General features: G+C 43.1%; 2 protein-coding genes across 3 annotated transcripts in view; both read left to right on the forward strand.

Annotated features, from left to right (window-relative positions):
* arhgef10 (Rho guanine nucleotide exchange factor (GEF) 10) overlaps window positions 1-11,177 on the forward strand; it is a 59,693-nt gene extending 48,516 nt beyond the window's left edge. For both annotated transcript variants that reach the window (XM_053434957.1, XM_053434958.1), the window contains 4 exons: window positions 1,420-1,594; window positions 8,990-9,112; window positions 9,664-10,183; window positions 10,275-11,177. In XM_053434957.1, the coding sequence (XP_053290932.1) occupies window positions 1,420-1,594; window positions 8,990-9,112; window positions 9,664-10,163 (798 nt within the window). In that variant the 3' untranslated portion in view covers window positions 10,164-10,183; window positions 10,275-11,177. The remainder of the gene's footprint in view (window positions 1-1,419; window positions 1,595-8,989; window positions 9,113-9,663; window positions 10,184-10,274) is intronic.
* Window positions 11,178-13,072: 1,895 nt separating this feature from the next.
* Window positions 13,073-18,266, forward strand: LOC128450736 (kelch repeat and BTB domain-containing protein 11). Its single transcript, XM_053434375.1, has 2 exons — window positions 13,073-13,488; window positions 14,689-18,266. The coding sequence occupies exon 2, from the start codon at window positions 14,761-14,763 to the stop codon at window positions 16,639-16,641; it is 1,881 nt and encodes a 626-aa protein (XP_053290350.1). The 5' UTR covers window positions 13,073-13,488; window positions 14,689-14,760; the 3' UTR covers window positions 16,642-18,266.
* Window positions 18,267-26,060: the final 7,794 nt, after the last annotated feature.

Raw genomic sequence — 26,060 nt, forward strand, 5'->3', positions numbered from 1 at the left:
GTCATTCTTAACATAGGTCTTTGCATCGTATTTGCAAATGTACACAGCCTTTCCTTCTACATTGGCTGGGGTGAAATGTCTCCATACAGGAGATGGTGCACGTGGAATTGTTCTGTAGAATAAGATGAGAAAAAAGCTTGTAAAAAAACACTAATGCAATGCTAGAGATATAAATAGTTGGCCAAACAATTGGAATCGTCTTTAAAAATATTTTACAATTGATGGATAAATGAATAGCAAGAGGCTAGAGGAACAGATGAACAATCCTCAATCAGCATGTTAATATATTTCCCCCAGTAATATCATTGAAACTTCCCTGACTAGTCCTGCACACTATAGCAGGCCTCAATAGCCCTGCTGTAGTGTGCAGGATGCTGGGAATTATCTGCACAAGTGATGGAGAAATGCACAGTGCAGGGTTGAAATTCACCGAGCAGCATGTGCTGCATTCCATACATCTTTAATATAGATTTTGAATGATGTTTTTTTTGCTCAGCGTTTAATTTGCGTATATATTATTTTTTCAAAATTCCCGAGCTGAATATTCGCATGGAAAGTTTCCAGAAAGTTTCCGGAAATTTACCGGAAGGTGTCCGCCCCTTTGCATCCCTATACTTGAATGTTTCACATTTGATCAGAAACATGTACTGAGACACTTGTAAATGGACTCTATCCTTTGCTAGCTCCACCTACACGTAGAGTGATGTGTGGTGAGATTATGTAACCAGTGGTGGTGGAGTGAGGCTACTCTGTTGGTTCACATGTTTGGAGTTTAAAGCTACAAGCTATTTGAGATTTATAAACCAAATCTTTTTCCGTGTACCTGCTGTTTGGATTTCACCTGACCGTCGTCATTGACATCACCTCTGAATAAATTTTGTTTGTGCGTTTGCCCAAGAACAACCCCATTGTATCATATTCTGCTTGGCACTGTGGAAATGTGATTCTTCAATTTGATGCTTAAGCATAATCAAAGAATCCCCAGACATAACAACCACTTACACTGCATGGGCAGCTGCAGTCTAAACAGACTTTCTGTGGGTTGATTCTCCAGTTCCACCAACAGCCAGAGATTCTCTTCGAAAAAACATTTTGTCTGAGCCTAGAAAGTTACCAAATATAATACTATTGTGTAGTGTGGTGCCAAACACAAAAAAAAATTGTGTTTGAATTCCCTCACAGAGTCATTTTCTGTTCGCCAGTTAAAATGCTATTATGGTGACGTAGATGCTAGTGAGAATTACACAGTTTATAATCCTACAGGCTGTATACACAGACATATTTCTATCTGTATATCAATTTTATTATTTTCTTGTTTATTTCTTTGTGATAGATTTGGTCCCTCAAACTGAATTTAGTGTCAATGTGCAGTAGTGTGATGACTTACTCCTGTCACTCTGCCCTGTGCTCCTGATCCAGAGGCAGCTGGAGACCCACCAGGAGGAGGGCATGGTGGTGTCTCACATGGTGGTGGCCGGCGTGGGCATTTGGATCGCCTTCAGTTCGGGTTCCACACTCCGCCTTTTCCACACGGAGACCCTGGAGCCCCTACAGGACATTAACATCGCTACACCGGTCCACAATATACTGCCTGGTAATACATCATTTTCATTTTGCCTGATTTAACACTAAGGAAAATGACTTAATTTATTGAGATTAATAGATATATATGAACTCAGTAAACCTCGCCAGGGTCAACTACGCTGTCAATAACTTTTTCTGTGAAGGATTTAGTAACATGAAAGTTTGTAGTTCAGATATTCAGCATCAAGGACAATTGCATCCATAGATAACATTGCTGAATTCCTTTCTTTTACATGACTGTTGTTCTTTTTGCCTCTGCATCTACTGCCTAATGTTTTATTTTCATATTTTCAGAAGATAAAATATGCTTAGGATCAACTCAGTCCTTCTCCAAAGAAACATCACTGTCATAAATGTACTTTGTAAACGCTAAGTGTAAAAATAACAACAAAAGCCAATGCATAAATCGCAGCTAGTAAAGAAACCTTCACCTCTTTCCCAGGGAATAATTCATGGCTCTTGATTGAAAGGAAATCAGACATGTTTAAGAAACTGTTCTCTATGAGTGTGGAGGATATAGTGCAGCTTGATTGAATTAAAGGGGACAGTTGGACTCTAGTTGCTCTTGCAGGGGGTTCAATCTTCTTTGATTTACTCTACAAAATAACAAATAACAACCACCACCTGTACCCTTCTCCTCTTGCGGCCCTCAAAGATTAAGCAGTATGGATATTGGATGGATCGAGTGTTTTCTCACCTTGTAGAAGTCCTTGGCCTGTGTACAGTCGTGTGGTTTGAGATTGATTCATAGTGATTCTGCGGTCTCACCTCCTTTACCATTGTACCCACCACCATCACTCTCAGTTCTCTGTGCCTTCTCTCGAGTGTCACTAAGTAATGTGATCCGCACGCCTGACAGGGCCTGAAACCTTTTAGCGAGTGTCAAACTGTCCCACAAAGAACAGCAAAGCATAGGTGTTCTCCTTTTTGATCATCTCGTCCACTGTGCCTATTCAAATACGCCCCTGCACCTGTGGTCGATGTTGGCATTTCCCCTGAGCTCACGTGTCAAAAAGGCTGTCTTACTCGTTGCCTGTCAGTAATTAGCTGACATCAGTGTGGCAGCTCATCCAGACAGCTGTTGTTATGGCAGCTCTGTCACGCTCTCGTCCTCTTCTAAACAGTGGATCTGGGACCTCTCATTTTGTCCCTATTCATAGTGTTGCGTAACAAACTAAACTTTTGACCTCCTCAAGTCCTTTTTATGGCAACGTAGTATGTTTTGGAAGGTGCTTTCTAAAAGGAAAAATCCAGCTTGAAGTTGAGCACAAACACAAGCTTTCATGATTGACCAAATATAGACAGGAATTTACATATCGAATTGAAATACAGAGCAGATTTACAGTCGAGCTACTTTTGGAGATCAGCATAAATGAACAGTCCTCAGCCACATGAAACATGAGTGAAATGAATCACTTAAAAAGAAACAAGAACCCCTTCTCCAATAATTAATCAAAATGTAATGATGGCAAGCTTTTTTTATATTTATTGAACCATGAAAATGTCGAACAAAACAGATACGAATATAAACAACTAGAAAGGCCCTGAAAGGCACATACAGACCCTAATGAAACCACATTTAATTCCTAAAATTGGATCCGGCTTTTGCTTTTTGGATCCACACCACATCAATCTGCATCAAATTCCACACACTCATAGATTTCACTCCTCTAAATATGGCTTATACCTGTGAATTATTTCCTGGGAAATAAAAAAAAAAATTCTGTATCCCGATAAAACTTCTTGTCCTACACCTAGTCCTCCCACCAGGTTGAATGGAAATGTTTTTAGTAGTTGTAGTAGTGACAAATGGACAGAGGTGAAAACATAACCTCCTTGTTGTAGATAACAATGTAGGAGTCTTTGCAGGTTGTTTGATCTAATGTAGCGTTACAAGTGAGTGCAGTGATTCTGATCACAGAGGTTTTTCTCTACTTTGAAAGGTAATTTGATTACATCATCCGTCCGCCGTGGCTCACCCTGGCTCTGTGATGTTGAAAGGCGCTGCTGCTGTAGACCTGTCATTAGCAGGTTGTAACAAATACAGAGGCGAACCAAATGAGCCATCGCTCACAGACAGCTTGATTCCAGATGAGTTTCTTTTGGATGAGCTAATATTTGCTTTACAGGCCCCTGGAGATGTTAACCCCATGATGCACAGTGCATACCCGAAACTGAGGAGAGAATTGCATTGTATAACATCATAACACTAGTTTCAGTTCCTGCCTGTGTCCTTTAGATTGGAAACTGGTTCAGTTCCTATGGTAATAGACCATAGTGTTTATATTGGGGTGTGACATAAGGAGCAGCTTCTGCCATGTGTGTTTAAGCCAAACATTGTCACTGAGGATGTTCAGATCAGATCAGATGAGTGTTATAGTGAAAGTGAATCAAGGCTGAAGTCATCACAGTAGATTTGGATCTTGTAATCTGTTGTGTTACGTCAGCTTGACCCCAAAACACAGTTGTGTGTTCTGTTCCTGAGAGGAGATTGCTGCTGTTGGTAGGAAGTCTGGATGTGTGCGGTTCAGTAACTGCTGATTTCCTCCACACAGAGTAATGCAGACAGTTAGAAGCGTTTCCAAAGTTTTCTTTAAAGCTGCTTTCAGACATTCACTGAAGTCTGGATAGTACCTGACATTTTCTGAAGGGGTTGGAAAGAAAAAAAAATGTCTGAGTCAGTTGCTGTGGAAATTCACATACACGTTGAATACGGCAATAAAGAAGTCACTTGATAAGACAGTGAGATTTGACAACTGATGCAAGTGTCGAATTAATGTAGGCAATAACAGCTCAATATATTCATCATGTCCTCCCTCCTCCCTCCTCCCTCCTCCCTCCTCCCTCCTCCCTCCTCCCTCCTCCCTCCTCCCTCCTCCATGCTCTACTCCTCACATGTCGTTGTTAACGTGTCTGACTATCTCCTGCCCAGTTTTCCAGAATTTCCAGAATTTTGTATTTGTTCAACCCTTCCATCCTTTTTAAACTGGAATATACACCTGGTATAATCTTGTTTCAGCAATTTGGTACCTGAAGATTTTGAATCTGTGTTTTTTGTCACAGTCGTTTTGTGTGTGTTATGGTCTTCACTTATTAATTTGCCCTGTAGTTGTATCCTTACGTGGTCATCTTTATCATTACCGATATCGTCATTAGCCTAGTTGAGCATAGAATTTGTTTACAGAGATTCCTCCGAGGGATTTCTCTGTTATTGCTACGAGGGAGGAATAACATTCACAAAGGCATCAGGAGTATTTAGTTACAAAATGTCAGAAGTGAGTCGTGTTGAATCTGCTAAATCTGCACGGTAGCTCTTTTCATCTGACTCTTACTTCAAGCGACATTAGTTAATCAGCAGAATGTCAGATCCCTTGTAAGTGGGTTTTTAAATGTCACTAATTGTTAGATCAGCTCCGAAGCCAAAATTAGGATCTGCCATGTAAAAAAAAAAACAGTGCAACAAAGAACCATTCTCTAATGGTCGATTGTAACCATGGCTACAGGTTTTTCACCGTGGCACGATGATGAACAGCCATTCTGCTGCGTCATGCTTCTGACTGTAGAGAAAAACAGATTAATGGTCAGTGCTATCCGCTCTGAATTTCCTTTGAGGACATTTCAAATTGCAGGGAAAACTTCAAGATAAGAGAACTGCTCCGGTTCCCTTGATCTTCCTGAGAGAACCTCTGGGTGATGCCGAGTGTTTGGAGTTACGGGGAAGGCCTCTTTCTCAGACAGATGTGAATGATAAAAGCTGCCTGCAATGGGACCTCGCCGCCCGTACTGGCTAATAGGATCCATGCAACCGCAGAGGAAGCCGTATCTGGGACAGACCACCGCACATGAAAGCTTTCCTCCTCCGGGCCTCGCCATCGGAAAGCTCACTTCCTCTGATAGCTGCACTGGCTCCTTGAACTGTCAGTCAGCATGGAAATCAAAAGTCTTTTTTTAATCCATGATCAAGGGTGTGTAGATGAGATTTGTTTTATTTGAATGAAGCAGTTGCATTGAATCCACCTGTCTCACTGGCTCACGGCTTGTCGCCTGTTTTGATCTGCTCCAGAGGGTTCCACCCTGGCACTAACTGCTGCTGGCCGCTGCCGGGGAACAGAATGAGACCAAAAAATGTGCTGCTCCTGCACAATCTCTGGCCTAATTGGATTTGCCAGCCATACCAGTTTGGGACAGGAAGGGACCGTCTGCAATCGATGTGTGTGTGAGGCCGAGAGTGACAGGGCCTCCCTCTGCAGGGCCTCCCTCCATCGACACTTGCTTACCGAGACACGAGATAGAAATGAAATCGTCTCGTAGGAAAATAGCAATGAAATTAGATCTGTTTTTTTTTTTATAAATCTCTGAATCTCCAGGAAGTCCACATTATTTGAAGGGATATCACATTACAGACCCTAATGCGGATGTGGCTTGTCTACAGAAAACACACTGATCCAATGAGCTGTATCTCCTCAAAGAAAAAACACAGGGCGTTGTCTTCAGTGTGAACGGCGTTGATGAATGGTGCAGTGTTAAATGCAGGAGGTGCTGAAGGTGGGGTTATCCTCCTCTTGTTTGAGCATGTTGGAGCAATTTCTTCTAACTCCCGTCTGTGGAGACCACACTTCCTTATCCAAGCACTGAACACACAGCGGGTTAATATGCTCTAATAGCCGTCATTATCACTGTAACTCAAAGCTCGTGTTTATTAAAGAACCCTATACAGTTTATGTTTTAGAGTAGTTTTGTGGTGTCAGTAGCTGATTGGATGTCATGTTTATTGGACTACTCTATAATCCCAAATACCGAGTGTGTTAGACACGCAGAGATGCAATGTGGATTTTCATATTACCTCCACCAAGGAGGTTATTGTTTGGTTGATTGTGTGTAAGATTAGACAAAAACAAATGAACAGTTTTCAACACAACTTGTTGAAAGGATACAGTACGAGTCACGGAAGAACCCATTTCATTGGGGTGGATCCAGGAGTTGTTTTTTACTTTCTTTTAAATTGTGAGACGGGCGGTTTTGGACCTTTTTCACTGATTTCCCAGCGAATCATTCATGGATCTTGATAAAATAAAAAGAGCCATGTTTAGGGTTCTTCTGGATGTGATTTTATTTTATTGAACCTCCGTGGGAACAGGGTAAAGACCCCGACAAAGAATCTACAAAAGCTTTAAAATAGTCAAGAAATGCCCAAATTAAGGGAAACATTTAGGGGAAATCATTGTGTTAAATATTAATAAGTTTGAAATTTAAATCAAGACTATCATAACAAGTTCTGAAGAAGCACTTCAAAAGGCAGCGGGCCTCCATCAAAGCAAGACCTTCCTGTCTCAGAGGACGGTGGCTGACTGGCTGCTGTGCTGAGGGTCTCCTCTGCCTGTGCATGCTGCTCTGTGACCTATAAAGGCAGCCGTGCGCGGTCTAATGGGAGACAAACATCAGGGGGGGTCAGTAAATAACACCTCCAGCTTCTCTTTGTTTGTACGCCACTATTGTTGCACACGTCCCAACACGGACAACATGCTTAATCCTGAATGAACGTTCGCTCACAAAGCGCTGACTCAACATGATAGTGTCCAATAGCTGCACTGTCAGGGAGCTACAGCCAAAACTGAGAATCTTTGAAAATAATTAATGGTTTTTAGTATCTAGTATTCCTTGATATGGTTCTGGTTCCAGATCCCACAGATACACGCGCTCTAACCAATCCTGAGTCAGTCTTAGCTGTCAATCATTACGTTTTACCCCATTTCTATAGCGTCAAATATCTTAACCAAACTTTCCTGAAAAACTCTTGAACATTAGTCTGATAATAACTAACTTAAATATCAGAAACCCTCTTTGAGAAACATTTATTTGATGTTTATTTTTATTTTTAAATTTTTTGACCCATGACCTATCCAGTAACATGGATGAGGCAGGGTTCATGACCTATACTGCAGCCAGCCACCAGGAGCGATCGAGACACTTTTGGGAACATAGTAGTAATAAAGAAAGAGGGTGTAACTTCCTGCTCTAGAGCCTGATCCACTGATTCCTCACATACTGCTGATCTGTTATTCCTCCACTAATAGAATGGCTGATACAGTGTATTATTGTAAAATTTGGGATTTGCTCCTCCCGCCTGCTGGTGCTTGTCAGGAATAAGTGTAGATCAAAGTGGGGCTGTGGTGCGGGATCAGGGCCAGAGCCGGGCCGTGTTGATGCTCACTCTGGGTTTATTTTAGTTCACCCTCTGGGTGGGGAACTCCAAATATTATGAAAGGAGGAAGTTGAGCAAGGCCCCCTCTGACCAGCCGGCCGTGTGTTCCTTCTAACTCTGGATCTCATTAGAAGCACATGTGGGCAAGAGGCAGAGCCTCGGCCTCCACTGTACCTGCCCTCTGTCTGGCAGGGTGGCGTGCGTGTGCCCCGAGGCAAGGGGTCAGCTCCAGGGAGGGGGGGGGGCGGGGGGGGTCAACGTGCCGAGACTGGCAGTAATTTTTCCTTAAACCCAAGAGGATTACTTTTAGGGAGGAAATTCAAGTCAAGCTGTTGCAGCAGTAATGACTCATGACAGTCTCGCCTCCCACACTGCAGCACTCAAATGACTGTTTTTGCCAAACCCCAGATTCCTCAAACAATCCTGAAAAATGATGATAAAAATGTTGAAAACGATTCGACAGAAGTGACCAGATACCGATTCTCACACAGCTCGCTCCTGACGCTGCTCCCGTGCAGGGACGCTCTGAGCCGAGCATCAAACTCCACATCACAGGTCACCTAACAGTCCGTCAGAGAGCCTGAAAGGTGCTGTTAACTTCACAAAAGCTGCTTTTAAAGCCCAAAGGAGCATCACAGTGATTTTTCTAGCCAGGAGGGGAAATGAAAGGTCGGCCCTGATTGTCCCTTTGTAGCGGCCGTGAGCTTCCTCAATAGAGGCAGCGCTCCCTGCTTAATTACACCAATCTGTTACATAACACTTTTGTGTTTGCCTGTCTGACTCAAAGCGGACAACAGCTCTGTGTTTTTCTGCGTTCAGCCTCTTGAAAAGAGCTCGCTCCTACCCAGACTCCTCTCCTCTACGTTGCCCTGGAGACAAATAACCGCTGAACATCATCGCTGTGAAAATGCCCCCACTCGCTAAAAAGATATATGTCCTCCCTCCCTCCCTCCCTCCCTCCATCCCTCCCACACACCACACTGTCTTCAAGCTGAAGTGGCCCATTAAATATGCACTTCTCTGATTTTCCAGGAGAGAAGAGTGTGCATGGTGCATCTGTGTGAGGTCCAACAGTTCACACCTGACACCATAAACCCTGGAACATGTCTCAGCCAAGAGCCATTTAACTCTGACGATTTCAAATGTCACTGGATTTGACTTCGGGAAATGAAAGCCATGTTGTGTGTTTGTTTTCTTCTGCAGGGAACCAGAGAGTGTCAGTGAGCAGCCTGCTGGTCTGTCATGGTCTGCTGCTGGTGGGGACCAACCTGGGGGTGACTGTGGCCCTCTCTGTCCCCAGACTGCAGGGGATCCCCAAGGTCACAGGTAACACCGACACATCAGCGTGTCACTATTTCAGATGTAAACTTAAATACCTATTTGACACCAGATTTAGAAGTTATATCACGATTTAAATAAGAATCTCGCTCAGTTAACAAACTGTTTTGCCTCAACAAAGGTTTTCCAAAAGAGGAAACCAGAGAATGTCTGTTTTTTGTGTTTTTTTCGTAACAATAACATTTTTTCTGGTGAAAACCTATTAGCTTAATCATCATAGTTTTATACAGCGTGGCGATATAATGACCTTTAAATAATGTATCCTCAAGAGGAGATGCATTTAGGAGTCTGTGTTTTTTCTTGAGATCTCTGAAGAAGCAGTTATCTGTTGTTTATTTTGCCCTGGATGGGTTCTCACATTACTCATGTTAGGTGAGGCTGATTATATTTTATGGTTATTGGCACAAAATTAGCAAATCAAACATATGCTAAAGTTGCAGATTATTAATTTCACTTCCCAGACATTCTTATTAATTAACAATAAGCCAAGTGTGTGAAACAAGCAGGATGAGCACTGACGTGTGTGTGCTCGTCCTCAGGTCGGGGCATGGTGTCCTTCCACGCTCACAGCGGAGCAGTCAAGTTCCTCACCGTGGCTGCTGCTGTCTGCAATCGTTCCACGGGCCCGGCCTCCTCCGCCCCTCCCGCCCCAGTGCAGCCAGCAGAGGATACAGAGAACGCCCCCCCGCCCCCGGATGCAGCGCTGACTCCTCCTCAGGGACGAGGCGTGTGGCTGGGAGAGGCGGGCTGCACCGCCATGGCTCTCCGAGACTCTGTGTCCTCCTCGTCCTGCGGCTCCCTCGCCCCGTCCCAGGGCTCGCTGGAGCACGGGCCGGAGGACGGGGCCCTGTACGACGTGCTCCACGACCAGGCTCACATGCGGAGGGGGCGCCGCTCCAGCAAGGTGGACGTCAGCTCGCTGCTGGTGGTGTCCGGGGGGCTGGGCCACCGCAGGGTGAACAAAAAGACCAAACCGTCTCGCCATGAGGACACAACCTCCACTATCATGATCTGGCAGATTCCTTTACTCCACATGTGAAACCACAAACTCATTGACGGGTCAGTACAACAGCATTTGATCAGTTACAAGTTGAAACTATGTCGTGTGCATCCCTCTCACCAATGTTTCTATATTTTCTGTGTTTTTCAGGTTTTGGGCTCCACAGAACTCTCCCTGTGGGACGTGGTGTTACACTTCACAGAAAAATACAACTAAACGAGTTATTTAAAGCAAAACTGCATCGGGAACTCTGCATCATCGTCTCGTGCCATAAAACACACAGGATCGATAAAACCACTCAAACCATTACGCTCGATACAAACACCTTCCTACAGACAAGTCGAAGGATACTCTCCACTTGTTAAGGATGTATTAAAAAAAAACACTACAAGGTCTTTTCATTTCACCCTCTGATAAAGGGGTTCTGTAACACGGCTAATACATTCCATTGCTCCCCAGTGTTTGTGCCACACAGTTGACTGCAGTGTTTATACCAGTGTTGAAAAGGAAACGGGAATCGATCCACGACACGGTCCCGCTCCAAAGGCTCGCGAGGAAACGACCGAGCTTGGAAAGTGTTACATGGAAGTTTCTCGTACGATTATTAGGATCAGGACTTCAGATCGTCAGTCAAGGCCCGGGTTGTGAATGTGACGTGTAGCAGCTCAGATTCACATGTGCAGCAGATCTGGGGTCAGAGGAAGTTTTTATATATGGAATCAGATGCTTTTCTTTTTTTTTTACCATTGAAGCTGCAACTATACTGTAAACAGAGCAGAGAAAGGGATATAGAGAAAAAAGATGAAGTATGGATGACTGATTTAGTTTGAGAGGGTCTGAGGAGAATCCCTGGCTGGCCAGGTTTCTGTTCATAAAGGGAAGAAAAGAGTCTTTATCACCACAAGAGAGTTTGTTGTTTCCCCCTAATGCATATTTGTTTCTCACATAAGGATATTTTTAAAAAGGATGAAAAAGCTTTATACTTTGTCATAATTTGTCTGTATGTCTGTTATGTGCATTAACAAATCCATAAACATTGTTTTATTGAGCAAACTTGTGTATTCCATGAGTTTTTTATTGAGAATTTCCTCTTTTTTGTGATTATATTCTTCCTGTCGTGTCGGTTACATTTTCAGGGAAACACATGTCGGCCTTGTGGAAGCTTTTCTCCAGGTTTGGAATCTTTAAAGCCAAACAAAGTACAGTTTAGAAACAAACAGATTTGTATCATACTCAAGTGGAGATAAAAGAAGTAGGAGATGGTGTGTTTGTTTTTTTTTCAACCTTGTTCTTCTCCTCCGCGCCGACTGTGTGCAGCCATCAGTACATGCCGGGACTAGCAATGTGCCTGAGGGGCTGCAGGAGCTGAGCCTGATGCAGCTCTTCCGGGATTCTGCTGCTCGTTTCTCCCACTGCCGAGCAGAAAGGGTCAAGACATTCTCTCTCTTATGAGGCTCAGGCCCACTCGTGCACCACCAGCTTTCACTATCCTGTCAGCTTTAACAAAAATAGGCAAGATGACTCTCATGGTCGGAGTTTTTTATTGAAAGCTGCAATCCGCAGCACCTGAGGATGATTCCTGAATATCATCTCATCTGATTTTTACCGACTTGAACTTGAGATCATGTTTAACTCCTGTAGCTGAATACTGTCTTGTATTTATTAACTAGAAGTTAAACATGGCCACACCTCAGTCTCAGTCTGAGTAAGTAACCGGGTTATCAGTGCGTCTGGCTGGGTGTTGACACTGCTCACATATCAAGACAGTGTGCTGTGTCGTGAAGTCCTTTTGTTATCCCTTTGACCCTGATGTTTCCATGGAGACACTTGCATGCTGTGTGTGTGTGTGTGTGTGTCTTCAGCGAGTCTTTGTTCTCAGAATATCTGGCATTAAACCCTCCCAGCTGAAAGCTGTCTAATCTCACAGGGCCGATAGTTGTGCGATGCCCTCGTGATGGCTCCCGTCTATTTTTGTATTTGAAGGCCAGTTGCTAAGACGCCACACAGTCTCCAAGGAGGAGAGGTTGTGGACCCCGGGATTTACCGAAAAAGAAAATTGTGCTCCTGCAGCTGCTGCTCTTTGATGATGCCCCTTGTCACACGTTGAGTGTGTTGACGTCTCACACATTTCGACTGGTTCAGACTGTGTCTCTCATTGAACTCCGATATATATAGTGTTGCATCATCAGCAGATGGAAAATGTGACTTTTACTTCCAGAGCCTTGTGAAGTTTTGTTGTTAAACCTCCCTCGTGTACACATTTATTTATTACCTCCACCAAGGAGGTAATGTTTTCATCAGTGTATTTGTTCGTTTGTTACCATGATTATGCAAAAACTACCACATGGATTACCATATATAACATGGTGGAAGGCTGCGGTACTGGTCAAGGAAGAAGCCATACAATTTTGTTGTGGGTTGTAAACGGGATGGATCCAGGGTTTAATTTTCAACTTAATATTGTAAGATGTGGTGTTTTATATGCCATTTTTGTTGATTTCTCAAAAATGTTGAATGACACATTTAGGGGACCAATATTTGTGAGTGTGTGTAATATTCCAACGGTCAATACTCTTTGGGGGTTATTTTAAGTGTAGGGTCACACTTTTTGGTGAGTCTTATGTTGGGGTTGCTGTGCCAGTGTGTGTGTGCACAGGCATGAGGGGAGAAAGGGAGGGGGGAGGGAGGGGTGTCCCACATATTTAAATCCCCATGCGGACCAACCCTCCTGCTGCCACACGTCCTGGTACCCAGCTCAGGGATGATGCGTAAAGGATGATGCGTAACGGAATGTCGCATCTCTTGGATACGTCCGGAGCGCGCGCACACGACAGATGGAGCCTCGTGCCTGCCTGAGTGTAGGGTTAATGCCGACTGTAGTGGGCGTGGCTTAGATCAATAATAACCGCCTCACTGTAGTGAACTGTAAAAGAACAGAGAGAGAGAGAGAGAGAGAGAGAGGACTCCGCGAGAACTCACCACACAGACACTGAATGTGCTCAGCAGCTTCACACCGGAGGAGCTCACCGATCAGAGGAGGTGCGACCTGGAATGACTGGTTGATCGTCCCCTCCGTCCTCCTTACCTCCTCCTCCTCCTTCTCCTCCTCCTCCTCCTCCTCTTCCTCCTGCTGCCGCCGCCCGGGCAGACACCTCAGTGCGGTTCGGGAGCGGACAGAACCAGGAGGCTGCGCAGTGTGGATACAAGGCGCTGATCGGAGGGACAAAGCGGCTGGAAATTGTCGGGAGAAGTGAACCAGTGGAGCCACAGGAGAGTCCGCTTCATCGGGACTTACGTCACTGAGCCGTGAGGAGCGAGCGGCGGCAGAGAGAGAGACGCTGCTGCTGTTTAATCAGAACCGCAGGTAGGTCACATTTAACGGGAGCTGATCTCACATCCTTATATATAGATTATAATGAGGTTACCACACCTCGGACTCCCGCGGGACTCCACTGGGGGACCTGATTTATCATGTGTCCATGGACACGGTCTGTGGGACGTCTCTCAGGAGTTACTGATACAACACAATCCTCCTTTTACTCTTCATATTAGAGATTAATTCCTCCATCGGCGCAACACCCTGTGCGCATGCGCCCTGGGCGTCTCCAGATTACCACGAATAACGGACAGACAGTGTTGCACATACGTCGAGCACTTTAAGATCAGAGCTACACGTAGGAGTGGCTTTGATTTCATGTGCGATCTGCAGATGTTGCACCCAAAAGCCTCCACGTATAGGTTGACATGATGCCACATTACTGTAGTGGTGAGTTGTAGAGCAAACCTGGCAAGAGCAGGAGAGCAAAGTCATATTTTCCTTTAAAATCCACTGGTTCCGAGCTGTTTTTACTAGAGAAACAGCGCCCCTCAGAGATCTAAGGCCATTTTTTATTTATACAGCAGATTCCATACACAGAGGTAGATTTAAGGTGCTGTACATTGACCACAGCACAGAGACTGAATGAAAAGAAAAATCTATTAAAAAGCAGAAAGCAGAGTTTAGAATAAGTAAAAGACGTTAAGAGGTCAAAGAAATACCAAGGGTAAAATCTGAGTTCATATTTAAAAAAACAAGTTGAAGAAGTAAAATAATTTTAAAAAAAAAGTAGATGTCAAATAATAAAATAAATAAAAAAAATTAGTAGAAACCCAATGATGGCTTGACCTTGTAAAATAGTTAAAGGCACTAAAAGTTTTCAGTGTTGGACTTCAAGCTGCTCCTCCATGTTTGGACTGGTCCCTGCGTGCCACTAGAAGACCACTCCCCATTAATCTAAAGAGTCCCACAGGGTTGCATTGCATTATCATGTCTGTTGTGTTATATTTAGGGGAAGCTGCATTTAAGAGATTTTAAAAAGAGCAGTTCAACTTTGAATTGTATCCTGTGCTTGTCTTTTTAGATTTGCTTCAAACTCTTGCAACAGAATTTTGGATGAGTTGTAAGATGATTGTCTTTTCAGGAAATCCTGTTAAAAGTCCACCGCCGTCAATTCTACTGGAAATAAATGTGTGAATCTTTTTTCTCGCTTTAGTAAAATCCTCTCCTTGTTTTCCCTCCATGTAGGTGAAGAGTTTTTCTATCCAGTCATCATGTTCGGCGTAGACAACGTCTCCTGTCACCAGTGAGGACGTTAACATGAACGAGGGCCACAGGCAAGGCGGAGGGGCCATCACCGTAGAGGCCGACGTCATCCTCCACGTCGCGAACCCCGACCTCATCAGGCCGGCCAACAGGGATGAGAGTTTATGTCCGGGTTACGTCCAGGCATTCCTGCCGGAGGACAAGGACTTCAGCCCTACTCCGGTGTTTGAGAAGGAGTACCTGTTGGACGGGAGGCTGATGGAGAATAATAACATCGATCATCAGAAAGGAAACGGCTCATACAACTCCAGAGCTGATCAGTGCCACCTCTCTAATGTTAAGAGGGCTCTGGATCTCCCTCTTCATACTGACTCTGTGTCCAATCATGTTTCTGACACACTGCAAAACTGTACAAGTAATGAAATGTACAACGGCGCCACAGCCAAAGTATGCTTGTCTAGTCGAGGCCAAGAGGAAACTGATCGCTCAGGACTAAAATCAAACCTCGAACAGGCAGCTGAAAATACAGCAGCTAAAGAAAAGCCTGATCTAGTCATCGAAGTTGGTGGGCAAACGATCAGCGCTCACAAATCTGTCCTTGCAGAGAAGAGCGACTACTTTAAGGCGCGGCTGTCACGAGACATCCTCAAGGTAAAGGGAATGAGCTACAAGACATTGTCTACGTTGATAGACTACATTTACACCTCCAAGGTGAATGTGAGCAAGGACAATGTCGTCGAGGTCATCACAGGCGCTAAAATCCTCCAGATCCCCTGCGCCGTCCAGGCCGCCATGGACTCCATGTCGGAACAAATCACTACAGAGAACTGCTACGAGATTCTTACCATTGCCAAAAAGCAGCGTCTGAACGAGCTGAAGGAGACGGCCTACGGCTACATGAGCGACAATTTCCTCAAGGTCCTCAAAGACCCCGCCGCGTACGGGCGATTGACCGGATCGGAGCGGGACCTGATCCTGAGGAAGAGAATGGAAGGGAGGAAGACGCTGATGGTCGCAGAGATAAATGATGTGTTTGATCGAGTCGGGAGCAGGCCGCAGAGTCGTTGCGGCAGCCGGCCACAGAGCCCCTTGTCGGAGGGGTCTTTAGAGGATAACCATATGATTTACTTCTTTAACGAAACGGCAAATGACTGGAGACCTTTGACGGCGATGCCTGAGGACTTAAACACTAAAGGGTGCGGGATGTGCACCTTGTACAACTACCTGTTTGTGGCAGGGGGGATCAAGGGCTACGGTGACAAAGGCAAAGTGTCGGACAAAGTTTTCTGTTACAACCCCATAACCAACCGCTGGGCTGAGGTCAGACCTATGAACCAGGCTCGAGCCCAGCTCAAGCTCGTGTCCATGGACGGCCACTTGTATGCCATCGGAGGGGAATGTTTGTTTACAGTGGAAAAATACGACCCTCGCATGGACCGCTGGACTACCGTGGCCCCTTTGCCCAAGGGAGCCTTTGCCGTGGCCCACGAAGCCACCACCTGCAGCGGAGAACTCTACGTCTCAGGGGGCTCCCTCTTCTACCGCCTCGTCAAGTACGACCCCAAGAGGGACGAGTGGCAGGAGTGCCCCTTCAACAACAGCAGGAAGAAGTCCACCGACATGGTGGCATTCAAGAGCTTCATCTACCGCTTCGACGTCAACCGCGAGCAGGGCATCACCGTCTTCAAGTACAACACCATAGTGAAAATGTGGCACGACTGCGCGTCGCAGAGGCTCGGGAGCCACTTGCCGTTCAGGTGCGCCGTCATCGGGAACTGCATCTACTGCGTGAACAAATCCCAGACGCTTCAGTTCGTAGTGGAGGAGGAGGGCGGCTACTTTGTGGAGGAGGCGCTGAGGGCACCTCTGGAGGCGAAGGGCGTTCTTTTTCCTTTTGTGCTCACGTTGCCTGAAAAGCCTGAAAAAGTGACATAGTGTGTGCGTTTGTCCTCCAGGATAAAACATTATACCTGGCAAAAATAGAATAAGCAGAAGACATTATACACACTCTTCAGTGTCAGCTTCTGTCCTTGTGTCTCGATGGCTGCTTTGCAATGGAATGTGTGTGTTTGCATGGCAATTTAACAGGTTTGCGCCTTAAAAGGAAACATTTTATTTGTCAGTGTTGAATGACTGAATGAAACCATATTTGTATCTGCCTGTAAATAATGACATCATGAAAGTGACTGTAGATTTTTTCGTGTATCTCCTGTGGTCAGTTTTGTTTTGGTGCAATGTAGAATAGACTTAGAACATATTAACTAGTTTACTGGTGACTTTGGTAACAAAAAGTTGTTTTGCTGGAGATTCTATTGTTATAACAAAAAACGATGGAAGCAGTTATAGTGCGCTTTATGAATGATGTAAGGCAGGTTCTATGCAAATGAAACAGGATATATGGAGGGTCTGCTGTTCATGGTTACTAGGAGCGGATTTGACTGGAACGAGTACGATGTTTTGCCTTTTATTCATCCTGTGAAATATCCTCACATTATATTGAATGAAAAAAACAAGAAACTGCTGTATTCATCTTCTAAACTGAACATATATGCTTGCTGGTGAAGCCTTTTTTTACCTTTCATGAATTCAGGCGACGTCCACACAAAGCAAATTTGTATTTTCATCTCCTTCAAGTTAAAGCTTTCGATTTTTGCATCACAAATCAGAAACTGACAAAGTACACGGTATTCTTCTTATAGTGCCTCTTCCCGGAAGTAACGGTTCCTGCATTTAGCACATTTACCAAAGATAAACAAGAATTATTATAGGCTATAACAAACCTGCATAAATCCAACCCACAAACAGTATAATGTATTTTCACATCAATTTGTTTTAGTTAGATTCTTAATGAAGGAAGCACTTCTCACCACAGTAGAGTCAAAAAGTAAAACAACAGTAGTTTAACTGGAGGAGGATCATGTTTGCTGCTAACTGACACTTCTCTGGAAGGTTTAGGAGAAGTCACTCAAACTCCAGAGACCTGCCATGACCTTCCCTGTGCGACTTTCAGCAGCAGGACCCTGTTCACCTGTTACCAGGTTGTTTCCATGAATAGGGTCCTGCCCTTCAGGCCCAATATCAAATCCGACCACTGTGCTGCAGGGTCCTGGCCCCCCGCTGCCTCCACTGGTCATGTGACACTAATGAACCATGTTCTTCCTACATATGTGTACGTGAATGCCAGTTTTTGCTCTTAACAGTCCTTGCTTTGCAATAGTACCGTGGCAGTTTTGTATGGAGGCTAACGCTGACTTATTCCTTGAACAAATAGCTTTTGATAATATTTGTAGAAGTGTATCCATGCAGTCGATGTGACACAGACAAAATGGATGTGGTTTTGTTTTTTTGGGGCTGGCTGGCTGGCGTCTGTATTTTGGTGATTCTTTTGGTTTTTGTAAGGATTTGGTATAGTTCTGCTGCTGCTGTGATGGACAGTAAAGTGACGCTGAGGCTTCCTGTTCATGGCGAACGTACGGAGTGAGCTGACCAATAAGCTGTTGGATAATGTACATCGGTCAGAGTTAAGTGCTTCAAATAAAATATCTCGTGTCTGAAAATGACCCACGGACCTCTGAGTGTGTTTTCAACAAGATGCTTTGTTTGGGTTCAGTCAGCCTGTCACAGGTGGAATGGACCTGCCATCTAGTGGGCTTGGAGTACAACTGCACCCAGCACTGCTGCTGCTCATGGATAACAAAACATTAAGGAACTAGAATGGACAGATAGATTGATTGACTGCTACACCAAACAACACACACTTAAAGTTATAAGTCTCCTAAATATGCCCGATTAATTTCATTTTGATTCATGAATTTCAATCAAATTGGTGAAAGCGTCAAGTCAGAGTTAATGAAAAAGACATTCCTGGATCTGCCATAACACTTTATAAATTACTTCTTGGCCCGTGTCCCATCCTTCCACATAGTTTCAATAAAATGTATTTTATATCCTTGGCAGAGGGACCTAAGATGTCTGTTTGTCTCACCAATAATGTACGGTGATTTTGATAATATTCACAGTATTCTATGCCAATAAGATGTGTGGGTTTAGGCCATTCATTGCAGCTGGCTCTGAAATGTTTATGATGGAGCTATCATGCCAAATACTCCTCAGGAAAATCTATCAACACGTAACACAATGGTGACTTCTGATTTCAATCCACACACTTCCAAGAGGTTAGGTTAATTTTCTTGCATATAATTGTATATTATTTGTGGAAATATATCAGATTATAGGAAAATCTATCAGTCAGCTCTATGAGTTTAGACCAATGTGTTGGCCAAAGACACAAATCCTTCAAATCCAACTTTAGCATTTGAACATGATGCTTTTATTTTCAGCTGTTAAAGTTATATATGCATTAAAGTCAATACGTTTTTTTGAGAAATGATTGCCTATTTCAATGGCAAGATAAAAAAAATTTGAAAAACAAGAATTTTCAAAATATTAAATAAAACAAAAGAGCGGAAAACAAATACTTTGTAATAAGAAAAATAAATTGGCATAATAGCCAAAACAATTAATTGCAATAACAGTCAACTTTACCACGTTCGCTGGTTGAGAAACAATTTCTTAGGAGAGCTCTAGACACACACACACAGAAGTACTACTCACGCAGTAGGTGGGATTTGCTGCTGGTGAACATGAGGTTAACCTTAAGTAGGCCTCAATTGCTTGTTATGCCAATTTATTTTTGTTATAACAACGTATTTGTTTCCGCTCTTTTGTTTTATTTAATATTTTCATTATTAATTCTGCCCTTTTGGGCCTTCTTTTGGGGAAAATAAAAATTCCCATCATACAAACTACATCTCCAAGACCTCCTGAGAGTTTTTCTACCTAGCTCGACCGCTCTTCTACATCTACCTTTAACACACATGCACCGGGGGAAACTACTGGCAGTTTCTAGCATCTAAAAACAATGACTGACATGTATTTGTTCTCCAGACCTCCTCCGGATTTTCTTCGACTGTCTGTACAACCAGGACTGTACGTCAAGTACCTGTGTGTGTGATCAGACCAGGCGGAACAGTTGAGAGACGAGCTGCCGTCGCCTCAGGATCAACGACACAGGTTCCACTCGTTTGGTCTGTTTAGTCGTCGAAGCCTAAATAATCAAACCACACCATGTCGTTGAAAGTGTCTCTGCAGCTTGTCGCCTCATATATTTCTTATTTGTACCATCTTTTGTATGTGTGTATCTAGATTGTGAGTTTATGAAGCTATGACATGTTTGAGTGCTGTCCGGCATAATGTGGTCACGTGACCACCAGATCGCCCAAAACACCCACTGTGAACATGGATACCGGAGACTTATTGGTTAACTGATGATTCACTTTATTGGCAATTATTTAGGTAATGTCCAAGCAATACCCTTGCATTGTTAAATATGACTTTATATAATTGTTTGACAGGTAACTAAATATTAGACCCAAAACCCTGAAATATTCACTTTACAATTAAATATGACAAAAAAGTGGCAAACGGCTGAAATATGCAAATATTGTACAAATAATTTTTAATTGTAACTGTTGCTTTTTCTCAGTGAAGGTTAAACGCTCATGTTTCAGGATAGGAGTTTTCTGTTCAGTGTGTGTGTGTGTGTGTGTGTGTGTGTGTGTGTGTTCTTAAGGGGTTTGGTTTTTTTACTCTTGAAACAAGTCAATTATGTTTACAGATACAAAACGGCTGTGTACCATTGCTGATCAGAAGATGTTGTCTTGTTGTGTCTCATTGACAGAGGTAAACAGATGTTTGTTCCACTTTATTTCCCATGAAGGTTTTTCCATTATCGTTTTTTTGGAGTTGTTTGTCGATATTCACGAATATTGATTCAGTTCATGTTTGTCTTGATTTTATTTGATAAAATTGCTTCAATTGTTTCTCTTCGAACAAGAAGTTAAACACTTACAGAACCTCAAGCACAGTAGTATTAGTAACCAGTGTTGTGCAAGTTCACTACTCTCATGAACTAGTTCAAAGTTCAGGTCATACAAGTAAACATGAATAGTTCACGTTCATAGTTCACCATTTAAATTCTGAACTAATTCATATTTCAGTTCATTTCATAGTTTTAAGGTGGACAGTGAGAATGAAAGACTTAACTTGTTAAAGAAAACCTTATCCATCACTACCCCTTGCCTTTACTGTCGGAATGTTTATCAGACAGTGTGTAAAAATCCCTCAGATAATAATAAGGTGCATCGGATCTCGGATGTAGTTGCTGAGTCTGCGTCTCTGCTTTCTCTTGCCATCTGTGTATGAGACCGAGAGCTGTTGTGTTGCAGGTATGGCCTGCCCCTTTAAGGAAAGTTTGTAGTGTGTGACGTAGTGCACCAGGGTATTGTGGGAAAATACGCTAAAAGTGTGTTTTTAAGGAGAAGTGACGGAGCACCTAGCGACTACTCCTGAGTCCTTGTAAGGAACGAATCGTTCACGACCGACACATCACTAGAGAGGAGTGTCAGAGTTACGAACAAGAAGGGTGTCGTGTTCGCTGGACTTTAATAAAGTTACACATAAAGAGAGAAGTTTCCTGTCGTCTATACGCGAGGACGCTACAATATGAACGTGTTCACCGTTCTAATTCATTATTTGTCATTGAGTTGCGTTCAGTTCATCGTTCTCATAAAAGTAAACGTGTTCATTGAACGCGTTCTTTTGCGTTCGTTCATGCACAACACTGTTAGTAACCAACCACTTTCAGTTGAGTTAGTTATAGTTAGATAGTTAAATAATTAAAACTTTGAAAGTCAACAAGCTGTCAAAAAAACAAACATGTTTAAACTCCAAGAAAATTGAGAATCCAGCAAATAATCCGATTGAAGAAACAACGGATTCTTTCCTTTTAACAAAGGCCTTTATTCACTGATCATTGTCTACGAATTGATTAATCATTTAATCAGGGAGCTGGTTTGTTTCTGTGTGTCTGAGGAAATCAGTTAATGATTCTTCTATTGTAACTGACGAGGCCTCTGAGATTTCACCAAGGTTAAATTAGTTTGTGTAGTTTCTGGTGAAGAACTCCAGCTCCCATGAGTCATAGCAGACAGACATCCTATCAAAATGTATCAGAGGCAGATAGTTTCAGGGTTCAAAGATCTTCATTATCTTCATATTCAATTACAATTAACCTGAACGATGCTTCTATCTCCAAGATATCTATATTTAAATGTAAAGATGTATATAAATAATATGAAAGCATCAGCAAATACCTACATAAAGAAATTAGAAATTCATTTTTTTCATACTTATACATATTTTGTAATTATTATATGGCTATTTTTCATTACATTTGGTTGAATTATTTTAAACCAATAGGTTTTAATAATTAAATTTATATATTTTTATAAAATTTCACATTTTTATATTCTCTTTTAAAATATATACATATATTTTTATTAATTAGATGGTTGTATTTTTTATTAGATTCAATTTTAGATTAATTAGATTAGATTCTCATTTTTTTAATCCTTTAAAGTTTCCATAACTATAAATGAAATAAAATATAAACAAATATAAATACAATCATAGCAGCCCACAAATCCAAGATCATTAGATTATTGGTTAGACACATTTGTTCCAGAAATGAGGAACAACTTAAAACCAAGATGATATTTGTTGAATCTGCATAGCAACAAAAACACAATAATATTTATCAGTTAGGCGTTTAACAAATAGTTTATAACGCTTAAGATGTATGATTGTAAGTCATAAACACAACATGTATAACTTCTCCTATGAAGACATTTTATGTTATTACACCTGTGTTTCACTGTGTTGTCATTTATTATCCTGTAAACCTCCACTGATTGGTGTGGATGAGACATTAAACGAACCGATGATGAGACACCATCATTTGTTCCACCTCCTCCTGTCTCCTTCCTCCAACGCTTTCCTAAGTAACTATCTATGTTCTGTAAGTTTCTTATTAAAATCACAGTGACATGAACAGAACTGTTTTTATTTGCAACATGTTCCGTTGTTGTACTTCCAGCTGTGAGACGCGTGATTATCTCCGCCATGATTGGATGACTCAAAATCTACTGAGCTGATTTCCATGAGACTCTGTGGTGTGGGGACTGACTCAAGGAAGAATCCATTACAATTTTGGAGCACATGTTGATTTGACTGCTCTACGATAAGGATAAGAAAGTTAATAGTTTGCCCAGGTTATTTAATTAGGAACATGTTAGGAAAAAGAGATGACGACTCCCTTTAATCCAAAACACAGCAGAAAACCTACCTTTAACCTTTGAACTGAACTGTCTGATCTGTCCCGCTCAGGATCCATCAACTCCCTCAAGGTTAAATGTGCAAAACTGTTGAGTAAAAACTGAATCTACCTCAGTCAAAGCAGAACGAAAGAGTGTTTCGTTCTGTTTCCTCGGCCACAGATAAGTTTTCATTCAAGCTGACACAAAGTTGTATGTAAAATAAAGTTCCTCCCATATTTATATATATTTTTAATCAGGTGGTTTCAATAAGCTTCCGTTGAATGACACATACACTTTGAGTTGAGTAAAAACGCATTAATATCAGGATTATATTGAAAATGGCTCCTCACACTCGCAACGTGTTTTTGTATATATCATTTAAACGCTGGAGGGGAAACAGCGCATCCCGGCGGCCGGCCGGCGCCACGACAGTGGGAATCCTGCGACCTGACTTGCAACTTGCGATGTCACCAACGGTCATAATGGGGCGGGGCCGCTGAGCAGGAATCTAAATAAGCAGCGTGGGTGTGTTTCCTTTAATAACTCATCACTAGGTGACCTGGCTGACGGCATGCCGTTAACATGTGTTTCACTGACATAACAGTGAAATGTGATAGTTGTGAAACTACAAAATCCTCACAACACATTTTAATTTACACCAAGGCTTGACTACTTTATGTACAGTATAAGTTAGTATAGTTCTCTTTTCTTATATTGTAGGAAATTTAAACTCAAGGCCAATGTGGCTCAAATACTGTATAATTTAAATCTCACGCTGACTTTTCAGCAAACTGATCTATATTTGACCACAGACCGTCATCATACATTTACACTAGCCTGACGTTGTCATACTCACAATTCTAGTCAGAATGTGAGTCTGATACCGCTCCATTGGGCTGTGATTATGGGGCATGTTTCAACCGAACCAGAAAAAAAAGTACCTCTTGTCTCAATTGGATAGACCTACAACCAATCAGAGCAACGTAGTATGTGACGTATGTTAAGCGACTCATTGTGAGTTAAGGCCGAATTATAGTCCTGCGACTGCAACCGCGGAAGGCCACGCAGCTGCATCGACGGACTCGTTTTGGTTTATGCTTCACCAACGTGTTGCGCGTGTTGCAACGCAATTCACCGCCAGAACCGTAGGCGGAGTAACCTTTTTTTTTAAAGACAAAACACACAAAGAAGAGACGTCTTCTTCTTCGTCGACTGTTTATTTACATCGCCACTCCGGCTCCTCATAGCCTATTTCTGGCGGACAAATCGGCCAGTCAGTGACGGGTTATACAAGTGGTCATACTTTCGGATCTCTTCTGGCAAGTGCTCTTCTATTTGGTCCATATTCGTTCTTCTAAATCTTCTGTGATTTCCGCGTATTGTGGGGCATGAAACCGGAAACTAGACTCCGGACGGGATGTAGTAAGCAGACCAATCACAAGCCTTGCGGGCTGCGTGAGGCTCGCGTCGTTTTGTCGTGTAGTTAGAAAAATTGGCGGACGCACGCAATCCCGCAGAGGGCACGAAAGGGGCGTGTTGCGTGTCTTGCGTGCATGCGTGCGTCCGTGCAACACGAGTATAATTCGGCCTTTATTTACTAGCGCCGGGTTCACACCGGACGCTGAAGCGACACCAAAGCGACGCGTAAGCGCAGCGCCAAGCCTTAAATAACAGCTGGCTCCCATCCACTCCCATGTTAAACCGTTGTGCCGGTCACACCAGAGGCTGAAGCACCGCGCTGTGCCGCGGCTGCCTAGCGCCGTGCAGCGATCGTTTCGGTGTCGAGTCTATTTTTTGCGCTTGACGCGAGCCTATCGCGCCAGGAAACACACTGAAAAATGATTTTAAACGATATTGATGACATATTTTATATGATATCAATGATCAAATATGCATCCCATACTTTGAATTCCCCTTCTGTTGTCCTGGAGTTTTAATTTTACCAATGACATTATTCAATTTCCCCCTCTGCCCATCCACTACAGCCACACAAGCAGTGATAAAGATAAAAAGAGAGAGGGGGGGGCTACGTATTCTCCACATAGTCTTGAGTGCAGAATGCGTAATTTACCCTCGACACTCGACATTTAACGGAGCAAACAGCGGAGAATGGATGATATTAAATTAATAATTGAAGTGGAGAAGTACAGTGAGTTGTATTTTCCTCGGAACATGTTGTATAAAGACAACACCAAAAAAGACAAATGTTGGGATGCTGTTGCTTAAGGTTGGAGCAACAAGTAAGTATATGTTTGAATATTACTGGATCAACAGGTGACATTATTAGCGCTGCCCGGTGGTTCAGCGTCGCTTCAGTGTCCAGTGTGAACAGCCAAGCGCCGGGGCGATAGGGATTAGCGCGGCGCGGCGCTTTGGCGTCGCCTACGCGTTCTCTGTTCCTCTTTCAAAATGAATGCGCTGTCGATGTCTTCTAAAACAGACTCAATGGCAGCATCTACACATCTCAGCTCTCCAGCGGCAGGCATGTTTGTTGAAAATGAATTCAACCCAAGCGCACTTTGATGACGTGGTTGATTACATTACCGTTGATCATCTGTCCATCATCGTATAAAGCCCGCCCTGACAATCTGACTGGTCCGGTCACTTTCGAACTGGGCATAATTTTCGTCCCAACGGAGCGACTCCAGACTGAACTTCCCGACCTCAAATGTTGTGGGCGGGGCTAAGTTCGTCTGGCATCCAGGCTACATTTACACGAGATCAGTCTGGAAATGCAAAGTGTCTCCATGGACATTGTTTTCATGTGACAACCTCAAAATCCCAGTATTTGTAAGATGTAGTAAATATAGAGAAAGTCGATGTGCAGAGAGGCATGTCGGTGTTTCTAAAGGGACAGTGGAGGCATTGTTTTACTCCACTAAAGGAAGTCACTCATTAGAGTGCAAGCGACTGTCTCAGTGTCTTAACAGAGACAAAACTTGTGCAGAAGTCTGTTGGGAGATACATTTCATCTTCTGCCAACAGCTTCAAGACAACGACACAAAACGCTCTTAAACGACACCTTTACTATCCCGTTAACAATCCCCTCTTCTGCTCTATTTTTTGCTTTCATTTAGTTGATTTTTTAAAGCTGTTGGGGAACATATATATAGTTGTGTACTAGCATATGTAGCCGTA

This window comes from Pleuronectes platessa, chromosome 11 (genome assembly GCF_947347685.1).
Source record: "Pleuronectes platessa chromosome 11, fPlePla1.1, whole genome shotgun sequence".
NCBI lineage: Eukaryota > Metazoa > Chordata > Actinopteri > Pleuronectiformes > Pleuronectidae > Pleuronectes > Pleuronectes platessa.

What these genes read in the sequence shown, in the direction of transcription:
- LOC128450736 (XM_053434375.1), top strand. Translation starts at nt 14,761, where the DNA reads ATGAACGAGGGCCACAGGCAAGGCGGAGGGGCCATCACCGTAGAGGCC.